Source organism: Myotis daubentonii, chromosome 8 (genome assembly GCF_963259705.1).
Source record: "Myotis daubentonii chromosome 8, mMyoDau2.1, whole genome shotgun sequence".
In the NCBI taxonomy this organism is placed as follows: domain Eukaryota; kingdom Metazoa; phylum Chordata; class Mammalia; order Chiroptera; family Vespertilionidae; genus Myotis; species Myotis daubentonii.
In genome coordinates this window covers 93,843,966-93,870,153 of record NC_081847.1, presented here as the reverse complement: position 1 = coordinate 93,870,153, position 26,188 = coordinate 93,843,966, and the positions used below count along the sequence as shown (strand labels likewise).

The 26,188-nt window shown below is 56.8% G+C and overlaps 1 protein-coding gene across 5 annotated transcripts in view; it reads right to left on the bottom strand.

The window, feature by feature from the left end:
- Positions 1 to 26,188, bottom strand: part of KCTD1 (potassium channel tetramerization domain containing 1) — a 67,855-nt gene that overhangs the window by 21,818 nt on the left and 19,849 nt on the right. For 4 of the 5 annotated variants that reach the window (XR_009454217.1, XM_059707431.1, XM_059707427.1 and 1 more), the window contains exon 2: positions 9,308 to 9,486. Coding sequence is in view for 4 of the 5 variants with exons in the window: in XM_059707427.1 (XP_059563410.1) it covers positions 9,308 to 9,486 (179 nt within the window). In the remaining variant the exon portion in view is untranslated. Of the gene's footprint in view, positions 1 to 9,307; positions 9,487 to 12,838; positions 12,862 to 26,188 lie in introns of those variants that run through there. The other variant, XM_059707432.1, reaches the window with a different exon arrangement.

Here is a 26,188-nt window from a genome sequence, read left to right as displayed (position 1 = left end):
TGGGGCAGCGGCTGTTGTGCTACGGTCAGCCCAGGACCCGAGCATCCTAACCTCCCGAGGGAGCCACGGGGCATTCTCGGCCGGTGGGTTCTAGTGAGTTTCCTCCTGCTTTCTGCTGGGGCCTGTGAGCCTGTAGTGGGGGCAGGCCTGCCCCCCTGCTCCCCCCGCCCCCCAACAGGCTGCCTGTATCGGGAAGAATTTCTCACACACACACCTTTTCTCTTGGTTTAAAACTCTGGAATATGGTTTCCATTAATAATTACTATTCAGAGAGAACATATTATAAAAGCCATCTTTTAAATGGATTTCAGAGAGAAGAGGAGAGAGGGAGAGAGAGATAGAAGCATCAATGATGAGAGAACCATTGATCAGCTGCCTCCTGCACGCCCCCCACTGGGGATCGAGCCCGCAACCCAGCACGTGCCATGACTGGGAATTGAACTGTGACCTCCTGGCTCATAGGTCGATGCTCAACCACTGAGCCACACCAGCTGGACAAAGTTAATATTGTTTTTGAGTCTGTGTTAGGCATTCTGCTAAATTTACAGACGATCTGAGTTAATCCTCACAACTCTAGGGAGTATTTACACGTAACATTTTGATTTCACTGATGAGGAAACTAAGGGCAGAGCCGGCTGACAACTTGCCCAGGTGGCCGAGCGACAGTCTCTCCTTCCCGAGTGGAGGCCAGCCCCCTCCACGCTGCCCCTGACTCCCAGTGTCCGACTGTCCTGACTCCCAGTGTCTGTCTGTCCTGACTCCCAGCGTCCATCTGCCCTGACTCCCAGTGTCCGTCTGTCCTGACTCCCAGCGTCCGTCTGTCCTGACTCCCAGCGTCCGTCTGTCCTGACTCCCAGTGTCCGTCTGTCCTGACTCCCAGCTCCTGCCACTCTTTCTTTACCTTGCGGCATCTCCTTTCCAGTCTTGTTTCTAGTTTCTGTCAGACACACTCTTGCATGTGCTCCCACTGAATTTAACATATTTTCCTTAGCTGCTCTTCTTCGTGGGTCTCTGAGTGTCAGAGCCCTAATCACCGATCAGTGTCCCCGTCTGAGTGTCAGAGCCCTAATCACCGATCAGTGTCCCCGTCTGAGTGTCAGAGCCCTAATCACCGATCAGTGTCCCCGTCTGAGTGTCAGAGCCCTAATCACCGATCAGTGCCCCGTCTGAGTGTCAGAGCCCTAATCACTGATCAATGACCCCATCTGAGTGTCAGAGCCCTAATCACCGATCAGTGCCCCCGTCTGAGTGTCAGAGCCCTAATCACTGATCAGTGCCCCGTCTGAGTGTCAGAGCCCTAATCACCGATCAATGCCCCGTCTGAGTGTCAGAGCCCTAATCACCGATCAGTGCCCCCGTCTGAGTGTCAGAGCCCTAATCACCGATCAGTGTCCCCGTCTGAGTGTCAGAGCCCTAATCACCGATCAGTGTCCCCGTCTGAGTGTCAGAGCCCTAATCACCGATCAGTGCCCCGTCTGAGTGTCAGAGCCCTAATCACCGATCAATGCCCCGTCTGAGTGTCAGAGCCCTAATCACCGATCAGTGTCCCTGTCTGAGTGTCAGAGCCCTAATCACCGATCAGTGTCCCCGTCTGAGTGTCAGAGCCCTAATCACTGATCAGTGCCCCCGTCTGAGTGTCAGAGCCCTAATCACCGATCACACCCCCGTCTGAGTGTCAGAGCCCTAATCACCGATCAGTGCCCCCGTCTGAGTGTCAGAGCCCTAATCACCGATCAGTGCCCCCGTCTGAGTGTCAGAGCCCTAATCACCGATCAATGCCCCGTCTGAGTGTCAGAGCCCTAATCACCGATCAGTGTCCCTGTCTGAGTGTCAGAGCCCTAATCACCGATCAGTGTCCCCGTCTGAGTGTCAGAGCCCTAATCACTGATCAGTGCCCCCGTCTGAGTGTCAGAGCCCTAATCACCGATCACACCCCCGTCTGAGTGTCAGAGCCCTAATCACCGATCAGTGCCCCCGTCTGAGTGTCAGAGCCCTAATCACCGATCACACCCCCGTCTGAGTGTCAGAGCCCTAATCACCGATCAGTGTCCCCGTCTGAGTGTCAGAGCCCTAATCACCGATCAGTGTCCCCGTCTGAGTGTCAGAGCCCTAATCACCGATCAGTGCCCCCGTCTGAGTGTCAGAGCCCTAATCACTGATCAGTGCCCTCGTCTGAGTGTCAGAGCCCTAATCACCGATCAGTGCCCTCGTCTGAGTGTCAGAGCCCTAATCACCGATCAGTGTCCCCGTCTGAGTGTCAGAGCCCTAATCACCGATCGGTGCCCCCGTCTGAGTGTCAGAGCCCTAATCACCGATCGGTGCCCCCGTCTGCGGGAAGGGTTTGGCTCGCCCACCCGTGTGTCGGTGTCCGTGATGAATGATTGGACTCTGGGCGCCTCCTCTCATGGCGGCGGCTCTCCATGCCCCCCCCCTCCAGCTTTGAGATGATCAGCGACAACAGGACGTGAATGGAGCCGGCTCCCACTGCCTCTGGAGTTCACTCTTCCAGACTGTGTGGATTTGCTGACCCTGTCAGAGCAGTCACTTCACATAAAAGCAGCGGATGAATGCCGTGACGCCGAGAGAGGACGACGGCAAAGCCAGTGTCTCTACTTTCAATTTACCAGGTTATTTTCCCGCCTGTAACGGGGCCAACCAAACAGCAGCTTACAACCAAGTATTCCAGTTGCCGGCTTCGTCCTGAGTGAAAACCCAGAGGCTTCACACAGAGCCTAACGAAGGATGGAGCAGCCTGGCCGGGCCGCCGACTGGACGCCAGCCCACCGGCCGGAGGCTGTGGTTCTGTTTCTGGCGGGGCAGGGGTGGGAGGCAGCCGATCCAGTCTCTCACTCACGTTTCTCTCTCTCCCTCTCTCAGATGAGTAAACACATCCCCTCGGGCTAGGATTTAAATACAGACAGAACAAGAATACAATTTACTGGAGTCTAGGGGAAAGCTTTTCCAAAATCTGACAGAAGCTTGTACAGCAGAAAATAAGTGAATCCACCATGACTCCCAGTGGTACCCCTTCCTACACACACACACACACACACACACACACCACACACCACATGCACACACACACACCACACACACACACACACACACACCACACACCACACACCACATGCACATACACACACCACACACACACCACACACACACACACACACCCCTACACCACACCACACACCACATGCACACACACCACATACACACCACACCACACACACACACACACACACCACACACACCACACCCCACCCACACCACACACACACACACACACCACACACACACACACACACACCACACACACCACACACACACCACACACACACACACACACACACACCACACACACACACCACATGCACATACACACACACACACACCACACACACACACACACCACACACACCACACACACACACACCACACACCACACACCACATGCACATACACACACCACACACACACCACACACCACATGCACACACACACACCACACACACACCACACACACACCACATGCACACACACCACACACACACCACTCACACACACCACACACACCACACACACACCACACGCACACACACCACACACACACACCACACACACCACACACACCACACACACCACATGCACATACACACACCACACACACACCACACACATGCACACACACACACCACGTGCACACACCACATGCGCACACATACCACGCCCCCCCCACACCACACACCCACACACACACCACACACCACACGCACACACACACCACACACCACACGCACACACACACCACACCACATACACACACACCACACACACACACTGACACTATTCAAGGCCTTACAACAACAGCAGAGACCCGCTCACATCCTCAGAGCATCCAGGCGACTGGATGAAGGAGAAGGAAGGAATGACTCTCTCTCTCTCTCTCTCTCTGTCTCTCTCGACTTCAGCGCGACTGTGAAGCTCAGGAACTTCCAGAAACTGGGCTTCGGGTGACAGGCCGGGGGAGGAGGCCTCGCCTCCTCTGAAGAAGGGGGAGCGCTGACAGTGGGGGACCAGTCGCACTTCTGCAGCCTCAAGAGCATCCAAACACTGTGAAGAGACGTAAACTGTCCAAACCCCCTTTTGCTAAAAAAATTAAAAGTCTAACTGCTTCTTCCAATCACAGTGGATGGTGGGTGGGCTCATTGGCTTTGTGCCCCGAGAAGCTTAATAAAATGTCAAATATGAGGATTACTTAAACAGCCACTAACTCCCTGTCACACGAGGTCTGTGGCATATGAAGTAGCTGCCGGCTGCGACTCAAGGACGACATCCTGGGGGGTCGGGGGGAGCGGCTGGGAGTAAGGAGAGGCGCAGGCGCGTGTGCCTGGGGCTGCGCCCGCCAGCCCGTGCTGCCGTGGGTGTGTGTCTTGTGCAACCCACACCCTCGTTCAAGAATTCCCCCCAGGCCCGGCCGGTCCCCAGGGCGCTGGGCGGTAGGTGGATCTATGGCTACGCCTCCCGTCCCTCTCAACAAAGCGCAGAGCCAAGCCCGAACCTGCACAGCGTTCACAAACAACGTCTCAGCGAGAACAAGAATTCCTCCCTCTCCCTCTCCCGTCAGGTGATCACACAGAGGAGTGGGCAGGTTTCAGTCATGTGACGCCTGGTTCCCATGCGTGTTGCTCCTACAACTTCATTTGGAAATTCCTGTGAGCCGCGCACGAAGCCAGGTCGCAGCTCCTGCTGAGGCTTACACATCGGCACACAGGGTGACAGCGGCTTCGCAAGCCCGGCCGGGGGCTCAGGGGTTCAGTGTCGCCTAGGAACCAGGAGGTCCCGGTTGGATTCCGGTCAAGGGCGCAGGCCCGGGTGGTGGGCTCGATCCCCCGTGTGGGGCGTGCAGGAGGCAGCCGATCGATGACTCTCATCATTGATGTTTCCCTCTCTCTCCCTCTCCCTTCCTCTCTGAAATCAACACAAATATATTTTTTAAAAAACCACAAAAACGAAAAAACAAATAAAAAGTGCTCCCTCCAGCCGACAGGACGCGCGCCTGGAAGAGCAAACCGCGTCGCCGCTGTCTGCCTTCCTGACGGTCACAGGCATCTGCTCGGGGAAGAGGTTCATTCGCGTGTAACACGGGCTGCGCCCACCTGACTCCGGTGCAGGTCAACGTGTCCAGCAATCTCCTCTCACCCCCGCCCCCCCACCTGGCGATGCAGGGTCAGGGGGTGTTGGACGGAGTCCCTTCCTGGGGACCCCAGGATTACGGATCAGCAGGATACCCCTGAACAGACCCCCCTTTTCCTCGGTACTGAGTGCTCGCTGCGTGAGGACCAGAGGCGCTTTCGGCGTTCAGGTGAGCTCGCGAGCCCGCGGGCCTGCCAAGCAGCAGCTTAAAAAGTCAGTTTTCGGTTATGAAACCCCGCCACCGTCGTCTCTCATATTTCAGATAAGCCTCCCTGTGCTTCCCGACATGCTCGACGGAGAGCCTGCTGCTGCGTTCTCAATGTACAGCCTGACTCACGTTGATAGAATGTTCTCTAAACGTAGCTACGATTCTCTGTAAGCTGCTTAACATAAATGTCTTTCCTCATTCAAATAAAAAAAAGATCAGTTTTCGGGGAAGGGGGGTTGGCGGGGCCTGGCCGCGCCCGGCGAGGGGTGGGAGGCCCGGAGCAGGCAGCCGGGGAACAGGTCTGGGCGAGCTCAGGTTCACCTCCCCCGGCAGCCCGCTCGCCCGGCAGGTTCGCCACTGTTTGCGAGCGGTGCTGGCTGCTCCACACACTCATAACTTATCTTCCGAGCACGGGGAACGCGGGGAGAGAAGTTGCACAAGAATACAAGGCGGCGCAGCCAGCGACCAAGGCGAACGGCCAGCGATGCCATCAGGTGGCACAGCGACGTGTAGCCACGGCCAGGGACGGTGTCATCTGCACAGACACCGCCGCCTGGATGGACTCGGACAGCCCAGCCAAGAGCCAAGTCCTTGGGGTCTGAGGTATGGATTTAAAATATAAATGTGTTTCTTTTTATTGATTTCAGAGAGGAAAGAAGAGAGAGAAACATCGATGATGAGAGAGAATCATGGATCGGCTGCCTCCTGCACGCCCCCCACTGGGGATCGAGCCCACAACCCGGGCCTGTGCCCTGACCAGGAATCGAACTGTGACCTCCTGGTTCATAGGCCGATGCTCAACCCCTGAGCCTTGCTGGCCAAGCTGAAATACAGTTTAAAAAAATAATCGTCACCTGAGGATAATTTTTTCCATTGGTTTTTAGAAAGCGGAAGGTAGCAGGGGAGGGGGCGGGGGGAAGAGAGAGAGAGAGAGAGAGAGAGAGAGAGAGAGAGAGAGAGAGAGAAAGAGAAACACTGATGTGAGAGAGACACATCGATTGGCTGTCTCCCACATGCGCCCCAACCAGGGCTGGGGATGGAACCTGCAACCCAGGTACGTGCCCTTGACCAGAAATTGATCCCCTGACCCTTCAGTCCTCAGGCCGGTGTTCTAACCACTGAGCACACTGGCCAGGGCTGAAATACAGATTTTTAAAAAATACTTTCTTTTTTAAAAAAAAATATATTTTATTGATTTTTTACAGAGAGGAAGGGAGAGAGATAGAGAGTCAGAAACATCGATGAGAGAGAAACATCGATCAGTTGCCTCCTGCACATCTCCCACTGGGGATGTGCCCACAACCCAGGTACATGCCCTTGACCGGAATCGAACCTGGGACCCTTCAGTCCGCAGGCCGACGCTCTATCCACTGAGCCAAACGGGTTTCGGCAAATACTTTCTTTTGTAGATGGTCACTGGTCCGAGGCCACCCTGCCCCTTGCTGTGGGCAGACTTCCTGGACTGGACAATGAGACTGAAATGAAGAACTTCCTGAAATCCACGGGCAGACAAGAGCCAGAGCTATTTATCCCACTGCCCATCGGGGGCTGGCAGGGGGTCAGGGGGCCGTATAAGGCCCTCGAAATCATGTGGTCTGGCCCTGCCAGGGCATTAGGGGGGCTAAGGACAGTGTGACCGCATCGAGCAGGCTGATGGTTAAGAAAGGGACTCTGTATGGCCCGGGGACGATGTTATAAACATCCGATGGCCCCTGGCAGGGAAACACATCGCGAAGACAGACTCGATGCGTTCGATTCCCGTCAAGGTCAGGCCTGTTTGGCTCCAAGTGGCCAGGAAGCTCAAGAGTCCGCTGGTGGCTCACAGGAAGTGGCCGGCAGACGGCTTTTCAGCTCTAAACACAAAGTTCGTTTCATCGTTTGAAAGAACAAATCTCCTGAGGCCAGTTGCATTGGCCCTTCGCCTGTGGCACGGGGGCAGCTGGGAAAAGCAATATTGCGCGATGGGAAGGAGACAGGAAGGAGACGGGGAAGGGGCACCTCCCCTCCTGCCCCGGAGAAACCTCCCCCCTCATCTGCCGGGCCCTTGTCCTCCTGGTCAATCCCTCCGGAAACTCATTTTCTCCTTTTAAAGATCAACCAGTCTTACCAACCCAACTGCCCGCCTTCGCCTGACCAGGCCTACTGGGTGCGCTTCCCCGGCCGCGGGACACGCTCCCTCCGTCTGCGCCGAGCCTGAGGTCCCCTCCCAGGAGCCACAGCCCCCGTGACGGGTCACCGGGCCTGCACCCTGAGCCGTGATCCCCGCGAGCTAGGGCCAGGGGACCATTCCAGGCTTTCTCCTGGGCACCACGCGATCGTTCTGAACAAAAGCTCCGGGAACTGCGTGGCCAGCAGGATGCACTTGTGGTTCGGCCTCTTGCTGAGGTGCTGACACGTGGTCTCATGCTGCTGGGCCCGCATCGGGGATGCGGGTGTGAAACGGGAACTTGGGCATGAAGGCTCAGCCCAGAGCCCCGCACTCGGCCGGCAGGAAGAGCTGTGGGCTGGCATGCGACAGGGATGTCCCGACGATGGAACTCAGTGGCCCTGAGAGCGTGTGCGCAGCCCCTTGCTACTGCCCGCATCCACTCCTTCCAGTGCTGGTGCTGCCCGTCAGGGAATGAGCAGGAGCCATCCTCACGCTCCAAGCACATACCTGCCTTGCGTGGCCGTGGGTGGTGACTGCAAGGCTGTCTCTTTTGGGTTTTTTTTTAAATATGTTTTACTAGAGGCCCTAGGCCTGGCCGGCGATCAGGTTCCCCGCCTCCTCCTTCCCTTGCTCCCTCAGCGCCCCCCTGCCTGGGGTCGCCCACCATGTTCCGTGCCACCCCGTGGTGGTCAACGCATGTCATAGCAAGTGATCAAGCTCCTGGTTCCCTGGTCGAACTCCCGAGGGGACACTTTGCATATCAGCTTTTTATATACGTACTAGAGACCCGGTGCACAAAATTCGTGCACAGGGGGTATCCCTCAGCCCGGCCTGTACCCTCTCCAATCTGGGGTCCCTTGCGGGATGTCCGACTGCCGGTTTAGGCCCAGCAGTTGGACATCCCTTTCACAATCTGGGACCGCTGGCTCCTAACCACTCGCCTTCCTGCCTGTCTAATCGCCCCTAACCACGTCTGCCTGCCAGCCTGATTGCCTCCTAACCTCTCCCCTGCTGGCCTGATCGCCCCCAACTGCCTTCCCCTGCCAGCCTGATTGCCCCCAATTGCCCTCCCCTGCCGACCCGGTTGCCCCTCCCTGCCCTCCCCTGTAGGCCTGGTTGCCCACAACTGCCCTCCGCTGCCGGCCATCTCATGGTGGTCCTCTTGTGACAACGTGAGGGAGGCCATCTTGTGATGAAGTGAGGGCATATGCGAGGGTGGGAGGACCAGCTAGGCTTTTATTAGTATAGATATATATAGGTTGATTTTAGAGAGAAAGGAAGAGGGAGAAAGCGCTAGAAACATCAGTGATGAGAGAGAATCATAGACTGGCTGCCTCCTGCACGCCCCCTACTGGGGATGGAGCCCACAACCCAGGCCTGTGCCCCGATTGGGAATTGAACCGTGACCTCCTGGTTCATAGGTCGATGCTCAACCACAGAGCCACAGCGGTCGGGCAGCAATGAGCTTTAGAAAAGGCCAGAAGGCAAGCCAGGGCGGAAATCACTGTCCTCCTGGTCCTGCACTAAAATAACGGGGAGCTCTCTGCAGAGCGCAACAGCACAGCCCCCCGCCCCCGCGAGCTTCCCACAGGCCCTGGCTGAACGGCGGGCCCAGCCCCGACCTGCAGGAGCTGCAGCGCATCCGAGGGCAGCCCCACGCGCTTTCAGGCCTCGCCCGGCCCGTGAGGCCACGCGGCTCCGCTGGCCGCAGGGAAAGAGTGAGGTCAGCGCACGCACGCACGCACGGGTGTTACCTGGACTCGGGGTACTTGGTGAGCGTGGCCAGGCTGCTGGTGTACATGTGGCCGCCGACGTCGATGTGGACGGGCGCATTGGACTTGGTGAGCTGGGCGGGCGTCGGGATGCCTTGGTTGTTGAGTGGAGACGCGGGAGATCGAGTGATCAGGGGTCTGGACATATTGGGCCGACTGTCCTACGGGGAGAGAAGCAAGTTAGACACGCGTTCTTCCTTCAGGGGCAAGAGGGGGACGCACATCATAAGGCACACGCAGGGGACCAGGCCCGTGACGCCCACTGGGTCATAGAACCCGCAGGCGCTCACGTCTGTGAGAACGGGTGCGAGAAAAACGAGCTCAGGACCAGGGAGTCGCTCACGCTCGTCCGAATCGTGGGTCGATTCCAGTCTCCCGAGGGCTCCGGCCAATTTCACTCCCAAATCCTCGCCCTTAGCGAGCGGCAGCGGGCACGGGGGGAGGGTGGGAGGGGGGGGCACAGACCAACCGAAGAGCTACCCGGCACTTGACCCGATGCGCACCACGTACGTGAATACGGATGCTCTACCCGCGCTTGGGAAGCTTAACTCCATGCCGTGGAAGTAAGTACGGACTTCTCAGCACCTGGTCCCGCACGGCGTTTCCCTCCATTTCTATTTTTTAAATTATTATTATTTTAAATGTATTTTTGTTGATTTCAGAGAGGAAGGGAGAGAGTGATAGAAACATCAATGATGAGAGAGAATCATGGATCGGCTGCCTCCTGCTCGCCCCACACTGGGGATGGAGCCCGCAACCCGGGCCTGTGCCCTGACCGGGAATCGAACCCTGACCTCCTGGTTCACAGGTCGACGCTCACCACTGAGCCACGCCGGCCGGGCGGAATGGTGTTCTTTGGGAAAGCGAAGCATTACATCCTCTCCGTGGAGACGTAGAAATATTTGAAAATGGAACCCTACGGCCTCTGCTCTTAGGGGCCATGTACCCCCGGACTTCCTGTTAGAAGGTGGTCCCCCCACCCCTCCCGGTCATAACCGGCCCAGGGCCGCAGCTGCCGGCGGGGGCCGGGCGAAGGGGCAGGTTTGCAGGGCCGATGCTGTGTTGGACGTGACCTCGCTCAGCACAGCCCGCGTGCCAGGCCTGGCCGGGAGGGAGAAGCGGAACGGATCGGCTGAAGGGTTCCAGATTTCTCGGAATACGTACCATTGACATGGGAAATCATAAAGGTATGGATGCTGCCGACTTTAAACATTAAACCCGTGTTTCCTCCGCTGGGGTTGGGAGGGGACTAGCCCCTGGGGGCAGGGCCAGCTTCCTGGTCTGTACCATCCAGGGTGGTCCCCCCCCGCCCATGGCACCTGAGCATCGGACGTGTGGCTCAGGCCCCTGAGGAACTGAGCTTTTAACTTTAATGAATTTACACTTTAATTTCGTGGCCTCGTGCAGCTGGTGGCGATCGCATTGGACAGCATGAATCTGTGTTACTGCATGAGGCCCACAGCACGGAGAACACGGATGCATCACCCACGGGGACACGGAGGGACGGTGGTGTTTGCGAACTGCAGACAAATGGCCTGTGACCCGCAACACACGTGTTTCCCTCTCCCCTCCAACACCGCTTCTCCCTTCACTGAGTTTATGAGAATAAAAGACACGAATGGCCACACAGTGAGGAACGGAATGATGAGGCGCCACAGCACCCGCGGATCTCGCAGAGGACGTGCCGGGAGGGGGTGCGGACAATCGCCCATCCTGTGGCCCATCCCCACGAATGACGGACGGTAACGCGGACCTGGGACGGCCACGCTCAGGTGCTGGCCCCAGTGGGTGCAGAGCGCCAGGCCCTGTGGGGGGACTGACTGTGACGGGGTGCAGAGCGTGGCCTGTGGGGGGACTGACGGCGATGAGGTGCAGAGCGTGGCCTGTGGGGGGACTGACGGTGACGGGTGCAGAGCGTGGCCTGTGGGGGGACTGACGGTGACGGGTGCAGAGCATGGCCTGTGGGGGGACTGACGGCGATGAGGTGCAGAGCGTGGCCTGTGGGGGGACTGACTGTGATGGGTGCAGAGTGTGGCCTGTGGGGGGACTGACTGTGATGGGTGCAGAGTGTGGCCTGTGGGGGGACTGACGGCGATGAGGTGCAGAGCGTGGCCTGTGGGGGGACTGACTGTGATGGGTGCAGAGTGTGGCCTGTGGGGGGACTGACGGCGATGAGGTGCAGAGCGTGGCCCTGTGGGGGGACTGACGGCGATGAGGTGCGGAGCGTGGCCTGTGGGAGAACTGACGGCGATGAGGTGCAGAGCGTGGCCCTGTGGGGGGACTGACGGCGATGAGGTGCAGAGCGTGGCCTGTGGGAGGACTGACTGTGATGGGTGCAGAGTGTGGCCTGTGGGAGGACTGACTGTGACGGGTGCAGAGCGTGGCCTGTGGGGGGACTGACTGTGACGGGTGCAGAGTGTGGCCTGTGGGGGGACTGACTGTGACAGGTGCAGAGTGTGGCCTGTGGGGGGACTGACTGTGATGGGTGCAGAGCGTGGCCTGTGGGGGGACTGACGGCGATGAGGTGCAGAGCGTGGCCTGTGGGGGGACTGACTGTGATGGGTGCAGAGTGTGGCCTGTGGGGGGACTGACTGTGATGGGTGCAGAGTGTGGCCTGTGGGGGGACTGACGGCGATGAGGTGCAGAGCGTGGCCCTGTGGGGGGACTGACTGTGATGGGTGCAGAGCGTGGCCTGTGGGGGGACTGACGGTGACGGGTGCAGAGCATGGCCTGTGGGGGGACTGACGGTAACGGGGTGCAGAGCATGGCCCTGTGGGGGGACTGACTGTGACGGGTAAGAGCTCAGCAGCTCCAAACCTTGATCTGGTGGCTGAACAGCTGTATGTACATGGATACCCAAGATCTATTCACATTTCCCCTGAAATCTACTTAAGAAGAAAATAAGCCAGAAATAATCTCAGAGAAAACTCCTCCAATCAGAACACCTCGCTACTCAGACACTCACTGAAATGGGAGTGAAAGGCGCCGTTCAAAAGCCAGGAAGACGCTCACTCTTTCCTCTCATCGGAGTCACCAGATCTGACTACAAGGCTCTGCCGTCAAACAGCTTCTGGAAGTTTCTCTCCGGCTCTCCTTCCCCACGTCTGGGTGGGTGGGTCTGCCAGGCTCCTGGGTGGTTTGTGTTTCACACACTTAGTCTGCGGCCTCCTTGTCGCTGAACCCTCGCCTCACCCCCCAGCAGAGCAGCGATTCCTCGCGGTAGGCGCGCCCTTCCAGGATGTGCCCGCAGGCGCCTGGGCAGAGGAGCTAATGAGAGCCTGCCTCCGACCGACGCCAGCCTCCCTGCCCGCCTCGCAGCAGCCGGGGGCACCGCCTGCATCACCGCGGGGCTCACGCTGGGAGTTTAATGACTTTATTTGTGAAGATGTACGTACGCCCTGCCTTCTGTCAGGGTTCCCTATCAGGCTGGACTATATCACCTCTTTCGCTGGGAAAGGAAGCAGGTTTCTTAGGGATATTTCCAGAAAAGCACGGCAACAGTAAAAGGCTTACCGGTATAATTTGATGTTGTAATTCCTGTCATTCGACAGAGCAGCACAGGGATTTCATACCCATCCTACCTTTCCCGCAAATTTCCCCCTGGTTTAAAGTACATGTGCACACGCACACACACACACACACACACGCACACACACACACATCCACTCAAGTAGCATCTGTGTTACGCGCTGTCTGGAGAGAGTGTCTTGATGAACTCTGTTTCCTGGTGGCTGGCCAGCATGTAGCAGGGGTTGGGAGTGTCCGGCCCTCGGCCCGTAGAAGGCCCGCGGAACCCTTTGGTCCGGCCCTGCCAAGGCACTGGGGGTGTGGGGGGGGTTGGTTGAATGTCTGACCACCCAGAGCAGGCTGTTTTCTAAGCTGATAATTGTGTACGGCCCGCGAATGACATTACAAATCTCCGAGTGGCCCTTGGCAGGGGGAAGGCTCCCGCCCTCCTTGAGGGCGTGCAGGCTGTAATCAGAGTCTCGGAGCCCAGGGCCCTGCCCCCTTGCTAATCCGTGGTCGCCTCGGGAGTGTCACCTCAGGGCCGACACAAGCCTACTGGGCTCAGCGGAATGGTTCCGTAGAAAAACATCACCTGACTGACCACATTACTTCATCACTTAACAGGACTCTCAACCGTAATGTCCGTGAGGCTTCTTCCTTCACTCGAGTATTATGCACTGGGCTCCAACCAGGTGGGGCAAGCTCTATGTCTCTATTGAATTTCAGTAGCAGAATGACCCTGAAGAGAGAAACAAGTCTTTTCTCATAACTGCACAGGAGCTAAAAACGAGAGGCCCAGCAGGGCTTCAAAATGTATGAGGACTGTGTGTCCGGCTGACGTCAGCGGAGGATTAGAATGAGGGGTCTCCTGAGCACCCACACTGGACCCCAAATCTTCCATCCGCTCTATTCACAGGGGCCCCCCTCACACTCACAGAGCCTACTGACTCCTCACTCACGCTCGCAGAAAGCTCGGGCACTGGTCTTGCAGCCAATACAAAATTCATCCAAAAGTACGTCATCCCCCAGCCCACAGTCTACTGACGCTTTTAAAAATATATATATATATTTTTATTGATTTCAGAGAGGAAGGGAGAGGGGGAGAAATGGAAACATCAATGCTGAGAATAATTGATGGGCTGCCTCCCGCACGCCCCCTACTGCGGACCGAGCCCGCAACCCGGGCCTGTGCCTGACTGGGAATCAAACCGTGACCTCCTGGTTCATAGGTCAAGGATCAACCACTGAGCCATGCCGGCCGGGCCCCACTGGTTCCTCACTCACGTATTCATAACAAGCGCAGGCACTGGTCCTGCAGCCCAGACCAATTTCATCCAAAATTACGTCATCCCCACACCAAACCCCGGACGAGCTTAGATGGGTAAGTATATAACATACTATTGAAGAAGGATCTATTTCTGCCCGAAGAGAGTAAAGCAAAACATATTTTAAGGAAAAACAACTTTCAAGACATTCCATGGCTGGCGGTCCCCTGTACAGAACCCCTGAAGGTGACGGGAGGACGCGTCCTGGGTTTTGGAGTCTGAAGGCCTGGTTCCGGCTCAGGCCTAGCCTTTGGGTCATCCTCAAGATGCTACCAAACCTACCGGATTCCTGATCCCCAAGACAGGGATGAGCCCTCCCGCCCCACACAGCAGCGAGGCAGCAGCGAGAGGAACATGTGTGTGCAGGCGTGCGACAGTGCCTGGCACAGAGGAGGGCAAGGGGCTCTTTCCTTCTGCACGTGAAGGGTGACGTGCGACAGACCAGGAAACCAGACGGACAGACGAGACGCCATGGATCCAGTGAACGTTTAACGAAGTGGAGGAGGTGAGGTGAGGGGCGGGAACGACAGCGTTGCACAGGGTAACACAGCACGCTGTGAGGTGCAGACACGTTTACAGGCAGGCAGACCGTCACAGGGCGCTATGTGCTTTGGACAAAGCGGATGAAAGGAAGCAGAGAATTAAATCATCACCGCAGGCTCCTAGAATGAAATGGCACTTGAGCTGCACTGGTTTTTCTTTTCAGATCAAATTCTTAATTTCTCAGCTTATGAAAAACAGGAGGCTTCTGTCCAGCCAGTGTAGCCCAGTGGTTGAGCATCGACCTATGAACCAGGAGGTGAGGGTTCAGTTCTTGGTCAGGGCACAGGCCCGGGGTTGCGGGCTCCATCCCCAGTGGGGGGGGGGGGGGGGGCATGCAGGAGGCAGCCCATCCATGATTCTCATTATTGATGTTTCTATCTCTCTCTCCCTCCCTCTCCCTTCCTCTCTGAAATCAATAAAAAAATATTTTAAAAAAACACACAGAAAAACTAGTTGTTGTTTCAAAATGCCCGTGTTGATTAATCGCAGTGACTTTCTAACCTTGCATGGTACAATGTCACTCTTCCTACTGCTGCTCCCCAGTCCACGCGTTTTCTTCATGAAAAACGTATCTGATGCTCCCTCATCAGATTCCCAAGCGGGGACCATGAAAACAGCGACTACTTGCCACAATTTCTCCACTCTGAATGTTTTTCCAAAACTTGAAGAAGAAGAAAAAAAAGAAACATTTTGATAGAATTTTGCTCTGTTTTTTATAGTTGGATTCGTTTTTGTAAATTAGATTTCTTGGATATTTTAAAACATCACAGAGAGTTTTTATTTTATTTTTTAAAAGAAGTTTTCTTTTTAATCCTCACCTGAAAATATGTTTACTGATTTTTTTTTTTTTTAGAGACAGAGAGAGAGAGACATCGATTAGTTGCCTTCCATATGCACCCCGACCTGGACTGAATCCGCAACCAACTCCAACCAACGGAGCCGCCTGGCCACGGCCCCTCCCTTCCCCCTCTCTCTAAAAATCAGTGAAAACATACCCTCGGGTGAGGATTAAAAAAAATAAAACAGCATTAAAGTGAAAGTGTTCCCTGTTACAGTTCTGCAGGAAAAGGCCATTTTCACACAAGTGTGAGGAGCAGCAATGAAATGCTCCGGAATCAAACAGCAAACATGACGGGGGTCGGACCGGGTGATGCTGTTACAAGCAAAGGCTGGTTCTGTTTCTGTTCTTTTGTGCTTCCCGGTGTTGAACCTCTGAACTTGTGTGAAATGCTGTTTTTGAAGAGGAAACGACTTACTGCCCAATTAGATCGATGAATACACCCTGGGCTCGCGGCGCTATTTCACCTTCGCGATTGGGCCTCTTGGGATATTTGTACGTGAAGGGTCGAATGAAGACAGACAGAAATAAGACAGACAGAAATACGCCCGAACGTGGGCGAGCACTCCTTCCCCTGCCCCCTGCAGGGAGGAAGTGTGCGGCGGAGAATTAAATGGGCCTCGGGTCACACAGCTCACGTGGCTGACACGGGAGCTCTGGTGTGATACTGAAAGGCAGGGCGGGCATCGCTGATGTCACACGCCCGGGGCTGTCTGGCCGTCTGGCGCTCCCTGGCCCCCCGGCTCCCAGATCTGCACCCCAGCAGAGCGAGGGGGTGGAGGCCTGCCCGCACCTGCTCGCTGAGCCGCCTGCACCCAGGCGCTGTGGATGGGAGCGCGGCAGCCAAGGCTGCCCTGGAGCCCTCGCTGGAGCCACAGAGGCCTCCTGTCTGAAACCAGAAACCTCCGCACCCTGCGAAGCATTAGCACCTTCTCCGAGCGGAAGCTGGCTCTGGCTGAGGTGGCCGGCCTGTAACGACCTGATAATGGATTCCCTGTGACAGTTATGCTGGCCACTGGGCACGGGGTAGGGTTACCCTCTCCACGAGGCTGCCCGGGCTCTGGCTCTCACCAGGGAAGGGACAGATCTGCCTCCGTCCACCCACAGGCCTCCCCCTGGCCGGCCCCAGGCTGGGCAGTCCACCCACAGGCCTCCCCCTGACCGGCCTAGGCTGGGCAGTCCACCCACAGGCCTCCCCCTGACCGGCCTAGGCTGGGCAGTCCACCCACAGGCCTCCCCCTGACCGGCCTAGGCTGGGCAGTCCACTCACAGGCCTCCCCCTGGCTGGCCCCAGGTTGGGCAGTCCACCCACAGGCCTCCCCCTGGCCGGCCCCAGGCTGGGCAGTCCACCCACAGGCCTCCCCCTGGCCGGCCCCAGGCTGGGCAGTGGGTGCGCAGAAGGCAGGAGCCATGTAAGGAAGTGACCCCCCCCCTCCCCAGGGACCCGGCCGTGTAGCTACTCCTCTAACGGCGGTCCCAGATGTTAACTACCGGACACATCTGCCTCTCGATAGACAATCAACTCGACTACAGACTTCTTGGACGTGGCCATAAAAATGCCTTGTCCGGCCGTGTCCACAGCCAAATGCCTGCTACCCTTACTCGTATCCCCGGGAACAAACGTCCTCTGAAGAGTCTTAGATGCCTACTGGCTTGACCTTTTTGCATTAAAAAAAAAAAAAAAAAGGAGAGACACAGGTGTGTACACATACTGGCTCACGCTAACTCACACAGCAGGTGTGCTCAAAAGCGGGTGTGCGCTCTGGTTCCTTCGCTCAGCAAGTGCTGGTGGGCGCTGGGCTGCTGCAGGGAGCTGAGAGTTGAACCCAGGAATGAGCCACATCCACAGTGAATTCCTGCTGACCAGGTCCCCAGGCAAATAAACATTTTCATTTTATTTTTGAAATATATTTTTATTGATTTCAGAGAGGAAGGGAGAGGGAGGGAGAGAGAGAAACATCAATGATGAGAGAGAATCATGGATTGGCTGCCTCCTGCACGCCCCACACTGGGGATGGAGCCCACAACCCGGGCCTGTGCCCTGACCGGGAGCAGAATCATGACCTCCTGGTTCCTAGGCCGATGCTCAACCACTGAGCCACACTGGCCGGGCCAAATAAAAATTTTTAAGTCAAGTTATGCTTGAAATGCTCTGAGAAGTATTGATCGACATTGCTAACGGAGCCATTTTGGGGTCAAAGAGTCACTTGGCATCGCAGGAAACACACCATGCCTGGCTTTATGAATCCAGGGCGTGTTATTTTTAAGTCAGACGTCCCTATATTTGGGCATTCCACATCACAAGGCCGGTACTCCTAACTCTGACCCAGATACCTTTTAAAGAGGCAGGAAGCCGCAGCGCTTCTCAGGGTGCTGACATCGACGGAGGGAGGTTTCTAAATTCAGACACGGTTTCCCGAGGACTCGAGAAAACAGAGTTCCCATCGGGGCCGAGCCACTGGTGAGTTCTGGGGCCCTGGCACACGATCTCACCTCCCCCTGCGCGTGTCCGCACGGAGGGCGCCCGCCCTCGCACCCGCTGGCCTGCCAGGCTTTGTTCAGTTCCCAGCGCTACGATTTTAAAAAGTGCAAACCACAGACGCTCGGACGTCTTAAGAAAGTTAGCGTCCCAGGAGGTCAGAACTGGGATTTGAAATTCCTTTGAAAGCAGGGGACGCGCCCTGAAATGAAGGGCTTTCCAGAGGGTGAGTGGGAAACACGCACAAACGCCCCGAAGAAGCCGACACAGGGCTTCCGGAACAGCCGCGGCGAGCTCTCGGGCGGCGAGGAAGAGAGAGCGAGTTCTGATCACCACGGCGGTGACCGCCTTCACGGACGGACGGACGGAGGCCGCGGCCAGGGGAGCACGGAGCTCGGCGAGTAGAGGGCCTGCCTGCCTCAGAGCCCCTCACCCAGTCCATCCCACTGAGTGCTGCTTGTTATTTCACCTCGATTGTTCCAAGAGGCGACGGGAAGAGACACTGATGGAAAGGAAGCATCCGGGAGAGACGGGAGAGTGTGTGCTGGGGGCCATGGGACCAGCTCATCCCCTCCTTCTCCGGGCACCTGGCCACAGCCCCCAGGAGGGCGGGTTAGTGCCCCGGGCTGCCCACAGCCTCCTCTGCTTGTTCTGCAGGAGGACCTCACCCGCCCCCTCCACGCGGGAGCCAGGAGGGCTCCGGGGAGGCTGAGAGCTCCTCCAGGTCCTGTCATCTGCCGGGACCTTCCTCATAACAGACCTGAACGACCCTCAATGTCTGAAGACCGTGGGCAGCCTAAGCTCTAGAGAACCACGTGGACCCTTGACCCAGACGAAGTTCACCGACAGGAGCTCACAGATCCACGGTCCCAGCCTGCGGAGCGGAGGAGGATGGGCACCAGCGGGGCCGCAGATACAATGGGACTGGAGTCAGGGTGGGGGGGGGGTAATCGCTCCCCGCTGTCTTTCCTATGGTCCCCCATCCCCTGCGCCCCCCCAGTACTTAAGGAAATCTGTTTTGACTTTTGCTCACAGGGGAAGTGAGTAAGCAGCTGGGACGGCAGGGCAGGCTCTGCGCCCCATAATTGAGGCTCTGATGTCCCTCCAGCGATGAGCTCAGCGGCCGCTCCCCTCGGGCAGGGGCGGGAGCCTTCTCCCTGCCAAGGGCCGTTGGGAGATTTATAACATCATCCCGGCCGGCCGGGCCGTACACAATTCTCAACTGACACATCAGCTGCTCTCCTGGGTCCAACGGTGCATTAACTCCCCCCAAGGCTTGGCAGGCCAGACCGAGTGATCTGGGGGGCCTCAGGCTCCCACCCCTGCTCAGGGCAGCGGCCCTCAACTGCCATTTGATTTGTTACCTACTCGTCCCACCCCCGAGACCACAGCCCCAGGGGGTTACCAGGCACACGTGTCCACTGCGGGAAAACGAAAGCCTAGGACGGGCGGGGTTTGACGTGAACACCTGGTCCTTCCCCGGGAGAAGCCTGGCCCACAGCTCAGTGACCTGGGCACCAGGGGCCGGTGTGCACGCCACACTCCGGGGCAGGCGGCAGGAGTGGTGGTGCTGCTGAGGCTTAAAAATGGGACAAGGCGGCCAACCGGCCTTTGGGGGCTGACTCTGACCCCCGCCCCCCAGCTCTGGGGGGTGGACCGGCTGGTGGGGGTGGGGTGCGGGGGGGGGAGGGTTTTGGCAAATGACATGCACTCAGAGTCGCCCTGGAGATCAGCCAGCTGAGGGCAGGCCGTGGGGTGGCACTGCGCCTCGCTCCCTGTACCCAGGGGCCAGCAGGGCCTGGCACTGCGGACACCAACCAACGTTTGCTGGGCAACTTCATACGGAGGTCCCGGAGGATGAAAGGGGGTGCTCCCGGCTCCGCTCCCACCTTCCTCCGCACAGACCTTCGGTCTCTCCATGACCATGTAAGGCAGTGGACCCACTGCCCGGCGGGACAGACGCAGAGGGGAGACCGGAGACTCGCGGGGCTCAGAGGGGCAGAGGGCTTCCCGGACGTGACTCACAAAGTCACTCAGCAATACGGCCGCACGCGGGTAACAGAGACTGTGAGAAACGGCATGGATGGCGGGGCGGGCGTTTATTCTGCAAGGAAAGTTACGTTTTTAAGCGAAGTGAAGTGTTTTATGTGACAATCGTAGGAACTACGGCTACTCCTCATAAATTCTGTTTGCAAACACATGACTAACACATCAGCAGGGGCAGAATGAAGCTGTGAGCCCAGGGCCAGGGCGCTGGCCTCCAGTCCTGGGGCCACCGCCTGCTGCGCGAGGAGCTGCTCGATGCCTCGGTCTCCCCGCCTGTCAGATGATCGCAAGAATGATTATTGTGAAAAATCGGTCCTAGAAAGTGATGAGAAGCATTTACCTAGTGCCCGAAATAGAACTGGGGGAAAAAAAAATAGCTATTATTTTTAGTGATGGTTTTAAAGATTTTACAAATGATTGTTGTTGTCTTAAAACAATGTAATGGTTATTTTAAGGGCTATTTACAACATACCGGTTTATACATACATTGCTCATGCGGCCATTCTTGTTTATTTTTTAAAAAATTTTATTGTTGCCCTAGTCGGTCTGGTTCAGTGAGTAGAGTGTCGGCCTGTGGACTGAAGGGTCCCGGGTTCGACTCTGACCAAGGGCACATGCCTGGGTTGTGGGCTTGATCCCCAGTAGGGGGCATGCAGGAGGCAGCCAATCCATGATTCTCTCTCATCATTGATGTTTCTCTCTCTCTCTCCCCCTCTATCTTCCTCTCTGAAATCAATAAAATATATATATATATATATATATATATATATATATATATATATAAATTTTTTATTGTTGAAAGTATCACATAAGTATCACATAAGTATCACATAAGCTCCCCCCTCGGAGCCCTTCTAGCCGCCCCGCCAGCCGCTCTCATTTCCCGGTTCCCTGTCTCCCAGGTTCTGAGCGAGCGTGAGGTCCCGGCCTATGTTACGCTGCGTGGTACGCGGCGCTGGACAAACACAGCTGCCCCCCTGTCCGCGGGCTTCGAATCCCCGCGTTCAACCAGCTGTGGATCGAAAACATTCTTCTCAGTCCACGGTGGGGAGTCTGCAGATGTGGAGGGCTGACTGTGTGCGCTGACATACACCGTTTCACATAGGTCCTTGCGCACCCACGGGTTTTGGCACCCATGGGAGAGGGGGTGTCCCAGAACCACTCCTCCACAGATACTGAGGGATGATGACTGTACCCAGCAACTTCAACTTTGAAGTATTACCTTTACCGCTGAGAAAAGATGACACACGTTATCTGATATACGTGTGTATCCATAAACTTCTGATATTACTAATCACCGAAAATAATAAGCAGTAAATACATTTTTCCTGCTTGTACTTTATTCTCTAATCTGTTTACATTGTACAACTTCTATCTCAATGAAGACAGTGAATAATCTGCCAAACTTTCACAACTATGTTAAGTCTTACAAGTGGTATTTTGTGTGTTTTTTTTAAAAAAATATATTTTTACTGATTTCAGAGAGGAAGGGAGAGGGAGAAGGGGATAGAAACATCAATGATGAGAGACATTCATTGATCGGCTGCCTCCTGCACGCCTCACACTGGGGATCGAGCCTGCAACCCAGGCCTGTGCCCTGACCGGGAATCGAACCGTGACCTCCTGGTTCATAGGTGGATGCTCACCCACTGAGCCACGCCAGCCGGGCACAAGCAGTGTTTTTAACAGAACTTCAGGAACTCCTCCCTCTAACGGTGGCCTGGCCCCTGCTCACAGACCTCCCTCGTGGATGGAGGTGCCGTCAGAAGGATGAGCGCCCCCCTTCCTGCAGGGCTGACGTAGGACACAGCGCCAGAGGGGACCTCTGGTAGGAGGGACGCTCAAACGGCAATGCCTTGTTTCTAGGCCAGTTCAGTATTTCACGGACAAGCCTTCTGCTGGAACACAAAGACATCTAAATCTTCCACGTGAAAAGGCCCGGGCCTCCGACGGGCATCCTGACCTGAAAGGAGATCCAGTGACGTTCTTAATAACGGCACTGACTTCCTGGGCTGTTTAGCGCCATTTGGAGATGACCGGGGTCTGAATATTCACTCGGCCGTTTATATAAACGAAGACTCAGAATCGATTCCGTCACTGGGGTCACTTCACCTGCCACAAACGTACTCACTATCCAGTCCCTGCAGTTGGCGTACGGAAATTAAACGTTAACCAGCTTCATCAGTGCTGACTCCTTCTCCCGCGAAAGCCACCCTTGGGTGTGCTGACAGAATCTAGTTGGATGGTCATAAAGGAGATGGGAAGAGGTAAGAAACCAGCAGACTTCCAATGTGAAAGTCACGGCTGTGGAGCGAGATGGGGCTGTTCGAGGTGGAAGTCTTTATCTTTGGTGCCAACTGCCATGTGTCACTCTTAGTTGAATAACGTGTAGGGAAGATCAAAACCAATGCCACTCCGTCCTAACGGGGCAGCGCCAGCAGCGGCCTGCTCACCGCACCTTCCTCATCAGCATGAGTGCGTCCGCAAGGTCAAGTCCCACAGTCGAATGCTCATCCGTCCGGGGACACAGGGTCAGACCCGCGCTAGCAGCTCCGTAACGGAATCTGCGTATTGATACTGTGATGAGGAACAGCAAATGCATGGAGGCGAAGAGCTGGTCCGTGGTGTTTCCCAAAAGAAACGGAGGCTCCGGGCGACTCGGGGGCTGCTCAGAGCCCACAGCTGGGCCGCCGGCGGTCTCTGCTCCAAGGCACCCGTGTGCCTGGCGACTTCTCCCTGCCGCCTCCCCAGAGGGCACCGGAGCCCGGGCAGCCTGCAGCACTTGAATGGGAGTCAGACGATAGCCCCTGAATTATTGACGGCGAGTAGCATTTGCTAAGAATCCACAACAAAGACCTCAGGGGCCCGGAAAGGCCATCGGGTGTAAGTCTTGCGTTTTCATCGCCACGGATGCCGACATGACTCCCTCCTCAAGATCGAGACGAAGATGATTTGGAGGTTTAGTTTGAGGCGAATGTCAACACAACATGCATACTGACCTTCATCACACACATTTCAAGAGTGATGTGAAGGGTGCGGGGTGAGGAAAAGAGGACAATTGGAACTAGAAGCCCCACCAAAGCTAAAGTAACTGCTCAGAAGACGGCCCATCTGCGGATTTAATGGGGTAGGAGGTGTCTAGTACAGGACCACGGCAGAGAAGGAAATCATAAGAATGTTTTAAAAGACCTGACAAAGTTATGCTCTAACTACGGAATTCTAAGGGCTGGGCGTATAGTTCCTAAAAACTTCTGCACGAGATTCCCGTGGGTTAATGGCTCGCTTTAAAAGCGACACAAGCCAAAACGCCAGCACAGAATGCAGACACTGTGCAATTTCACGCGTATGAAATGCTGCAGGAGATACACGCACCCTGATCCACAGTGGCAGGTGCCCTGGGCTGGGCGTGGGGTGGGAGGGACGGGGGAAAGCTGGGAGAGATGGGAGGGATCTACACCCGGAGCGGGGCGATGGTTACATAGGCACACAGATGTGTCACTTACAATGGCTGCGTTTTGTTGTGTAGACGATTGAAAGTCAAGTCGTTCTAAGAAAAAAACAAGCAAGCACAAAATTTCACCGCTGTATGTACAGCCACAGCTTTTCTCTTGCATGTTCTCACTGGGACCGACCCACTGTATTGCAGTCGTGGGGTGAACTGCGTCCCCCAAATACCCATCCGTTAAAGTCCTGGTCCCCACACCTCAGACTGTGACCGTAATGGGAACAGGGTGCGGCGGGTGTGGTCGAGAGGAGGCCACACGGGAGCAGGGGGGCCCTAGGCCAGCATGGTCGGCGCCCGTATGAAAAGGGGGCTTAGTGTCCCAGCGTCGATCCACGCACCAGTTCCCGGTTCCCTCCGGTCAGGGCTCATGCCCGGGGACAGGCTCGGGGCCCCGGTTAGGGACTCGATCCCCAGAGGGGGTGTGCAGGAGACCTATATCTGCATCTACGATTAATATGCGGATAATGACCCACGTTTCACTCTCTCAAAGGGCTGCTGTAAGGAACATGCGCGCGCAGTGCACACGACAGGATGTTATTGTCCCAAGAACTAAAGCTACGGCGAACCCCAAGTGGCCCGGTGGACACCCTACTATTTATGGATCACAGTGACTCCATCTGGACAAACAGCGGCGGCCCCGGCCCCTGCAGACGCCGTGCTCTTTCAGAAGAGCGTCCGGCCGCGGGAACACATCTGCGGCCTGGGGCTGAGGTGTCGGGCTGGACTCTCCCGGCTCCACTCAGAGCCCCCGGGGCTGCGGTCCGAGCTCCCTCACCGGCCGCCCAGCTAAGAGCACGGCTGGAGCCGCCGCCCGCGCCTGTGCAAGGTGCGCACTGAAGCTGATCCAAGAGGTAGGGCATGGGCAGGGTCGGGCAGGGGCTGGGGGCTTCAGAGGGGCCCTGCCCACAGGGAGGGGAGGGGTGCCAGCTCAGGAGCTTCTCCACTGTAACCAGAGTGGCTTCTAATGCCAACGCCAATGCCCGGGTGACCCCTCTCCCCACCTGGGGGTGAGGTGGCCAATGCCCGCTGACCCCTCTCCCCGCCTGGGGGCGAGGTGGCCAATGCCCGCTGACCCCTCTCCCCGCCTGGGGGCGAGGTGGCCAATGCCCGGGTGACCCCTCTCCCCGCCTGGGGGCGAGGTGGCCAATGCCCGGTGACCCCTCTCCCCGCCTGGGGGCGAGGTGGCCAATGCCCGGGTGACCCCTCTCCCCGCCTGGGGGTGAGGTGCTCACCCGACAACTGGATGGATGCTGAACCTCACCTGTGGCCAGGGATCGCTGCCCACCACCTGGTGGACCACACTGCTCGCGGGGCCAGTGAAGGAGCCACAGGCACCCCGTGGCTTCCAGGCTTCAGTGAGACTATGAAGGGGCCAGAAGAGCCCCCAGAGTGGACACAGCGAGAACTCCAGGTGCTGTCCTATTCCCAGCGGCCCTGCCTCTGCAGGCAGAGCAAGCGCCATGTAACCGGGGTGTGACTTGACGTGTTCCTGGGCCGTGGTTTCCACGATGTACGCGAGTCCCAAGCTCACTCCCGGTCAGGACTCCCTGTCCCGCGGCACCTCCCACCCTCTCCCACCTGGTCTGACTCTTCCCAGACCTTTGAGCAACCGCCATGCACCCGAACACCTAAGAAAACCGCCTCTCAGAACCCAGACGGGGTGCACACGACACGCCCGAAGTCGCACCCTGACGTCTGATTCGTAGGAATTCAGAAGGAAGCACGGGCTGTCTCCGGGGAGGGAACAGGGACCGAGAGGCGGAGGAGGCAAGGTTATTTTTATGGCGTATTTTTAAACGGTAGCATGTTCCCGTGTTAAACTAGAAAACAGTTTTTAAATTTAAAAATATCCAAGGCACCAACCACACCAGCCCTTCAGAGCTGTTCGTTGGAGCCACAACATGTCCTCCTCGAACAGAAGCCTGGCCTCGCTGCTCCCAGGCTGGGGAGCCTCCGGCCCCTGGGCCGCGCACATCAGGCCCTGAGGTCCCGTGGTCTGGCCCTGCCGAGGCATGAGGGGAGCTGGTTAATGTCTGACCCACGGAGCAGCTGGCTTCCAGGTGGATAATGCTGTGTGGCCTGGAATGACCTGGCTCTGGGTAGGAGGTTCCCCACCCCTGCTTTAAAGCACCTGTTTTCTGTATAAAGGGGAGATGGGTAAACAGCAGAGCCCTGAACCCTCGTGCTTCCACCCCGAAACCGCCTTCCTGTGTCTGTCGTGGTGCGGCCCTGAAGTCCTGTGGTCTGGAACGTGGCTGATCACCCACAGAAGCCACAGCGGCCCCTCCTGGGCCCCGGGGGCAGAAAGGGACACCAGACTCCCAGGGGCCCATGGAGGTTGGAGGTCTAGAAGGCAGAGCTTCTGGTGAAATGCTGAAAGGGGGGCAGGGAACACTTCGAGGGAAGAGGGAGGCACAAATAAGGTGTCGTCGCTAGAGCAGTGGTTCCCACCCGGGGAGCCGTGGGAATGTTACAATACGCAGTGCACTGAGTCAGGGCACCGACCTGCATCCCCCACCCGCCCACTCCCTGTCCCGTACATGCACCCCTATGTGCACCGTCGCCCCGGCCCTGCCAGCACTCCTCCGCTGCCTGCAAACATGCTAGCTTCTCGGGGTCC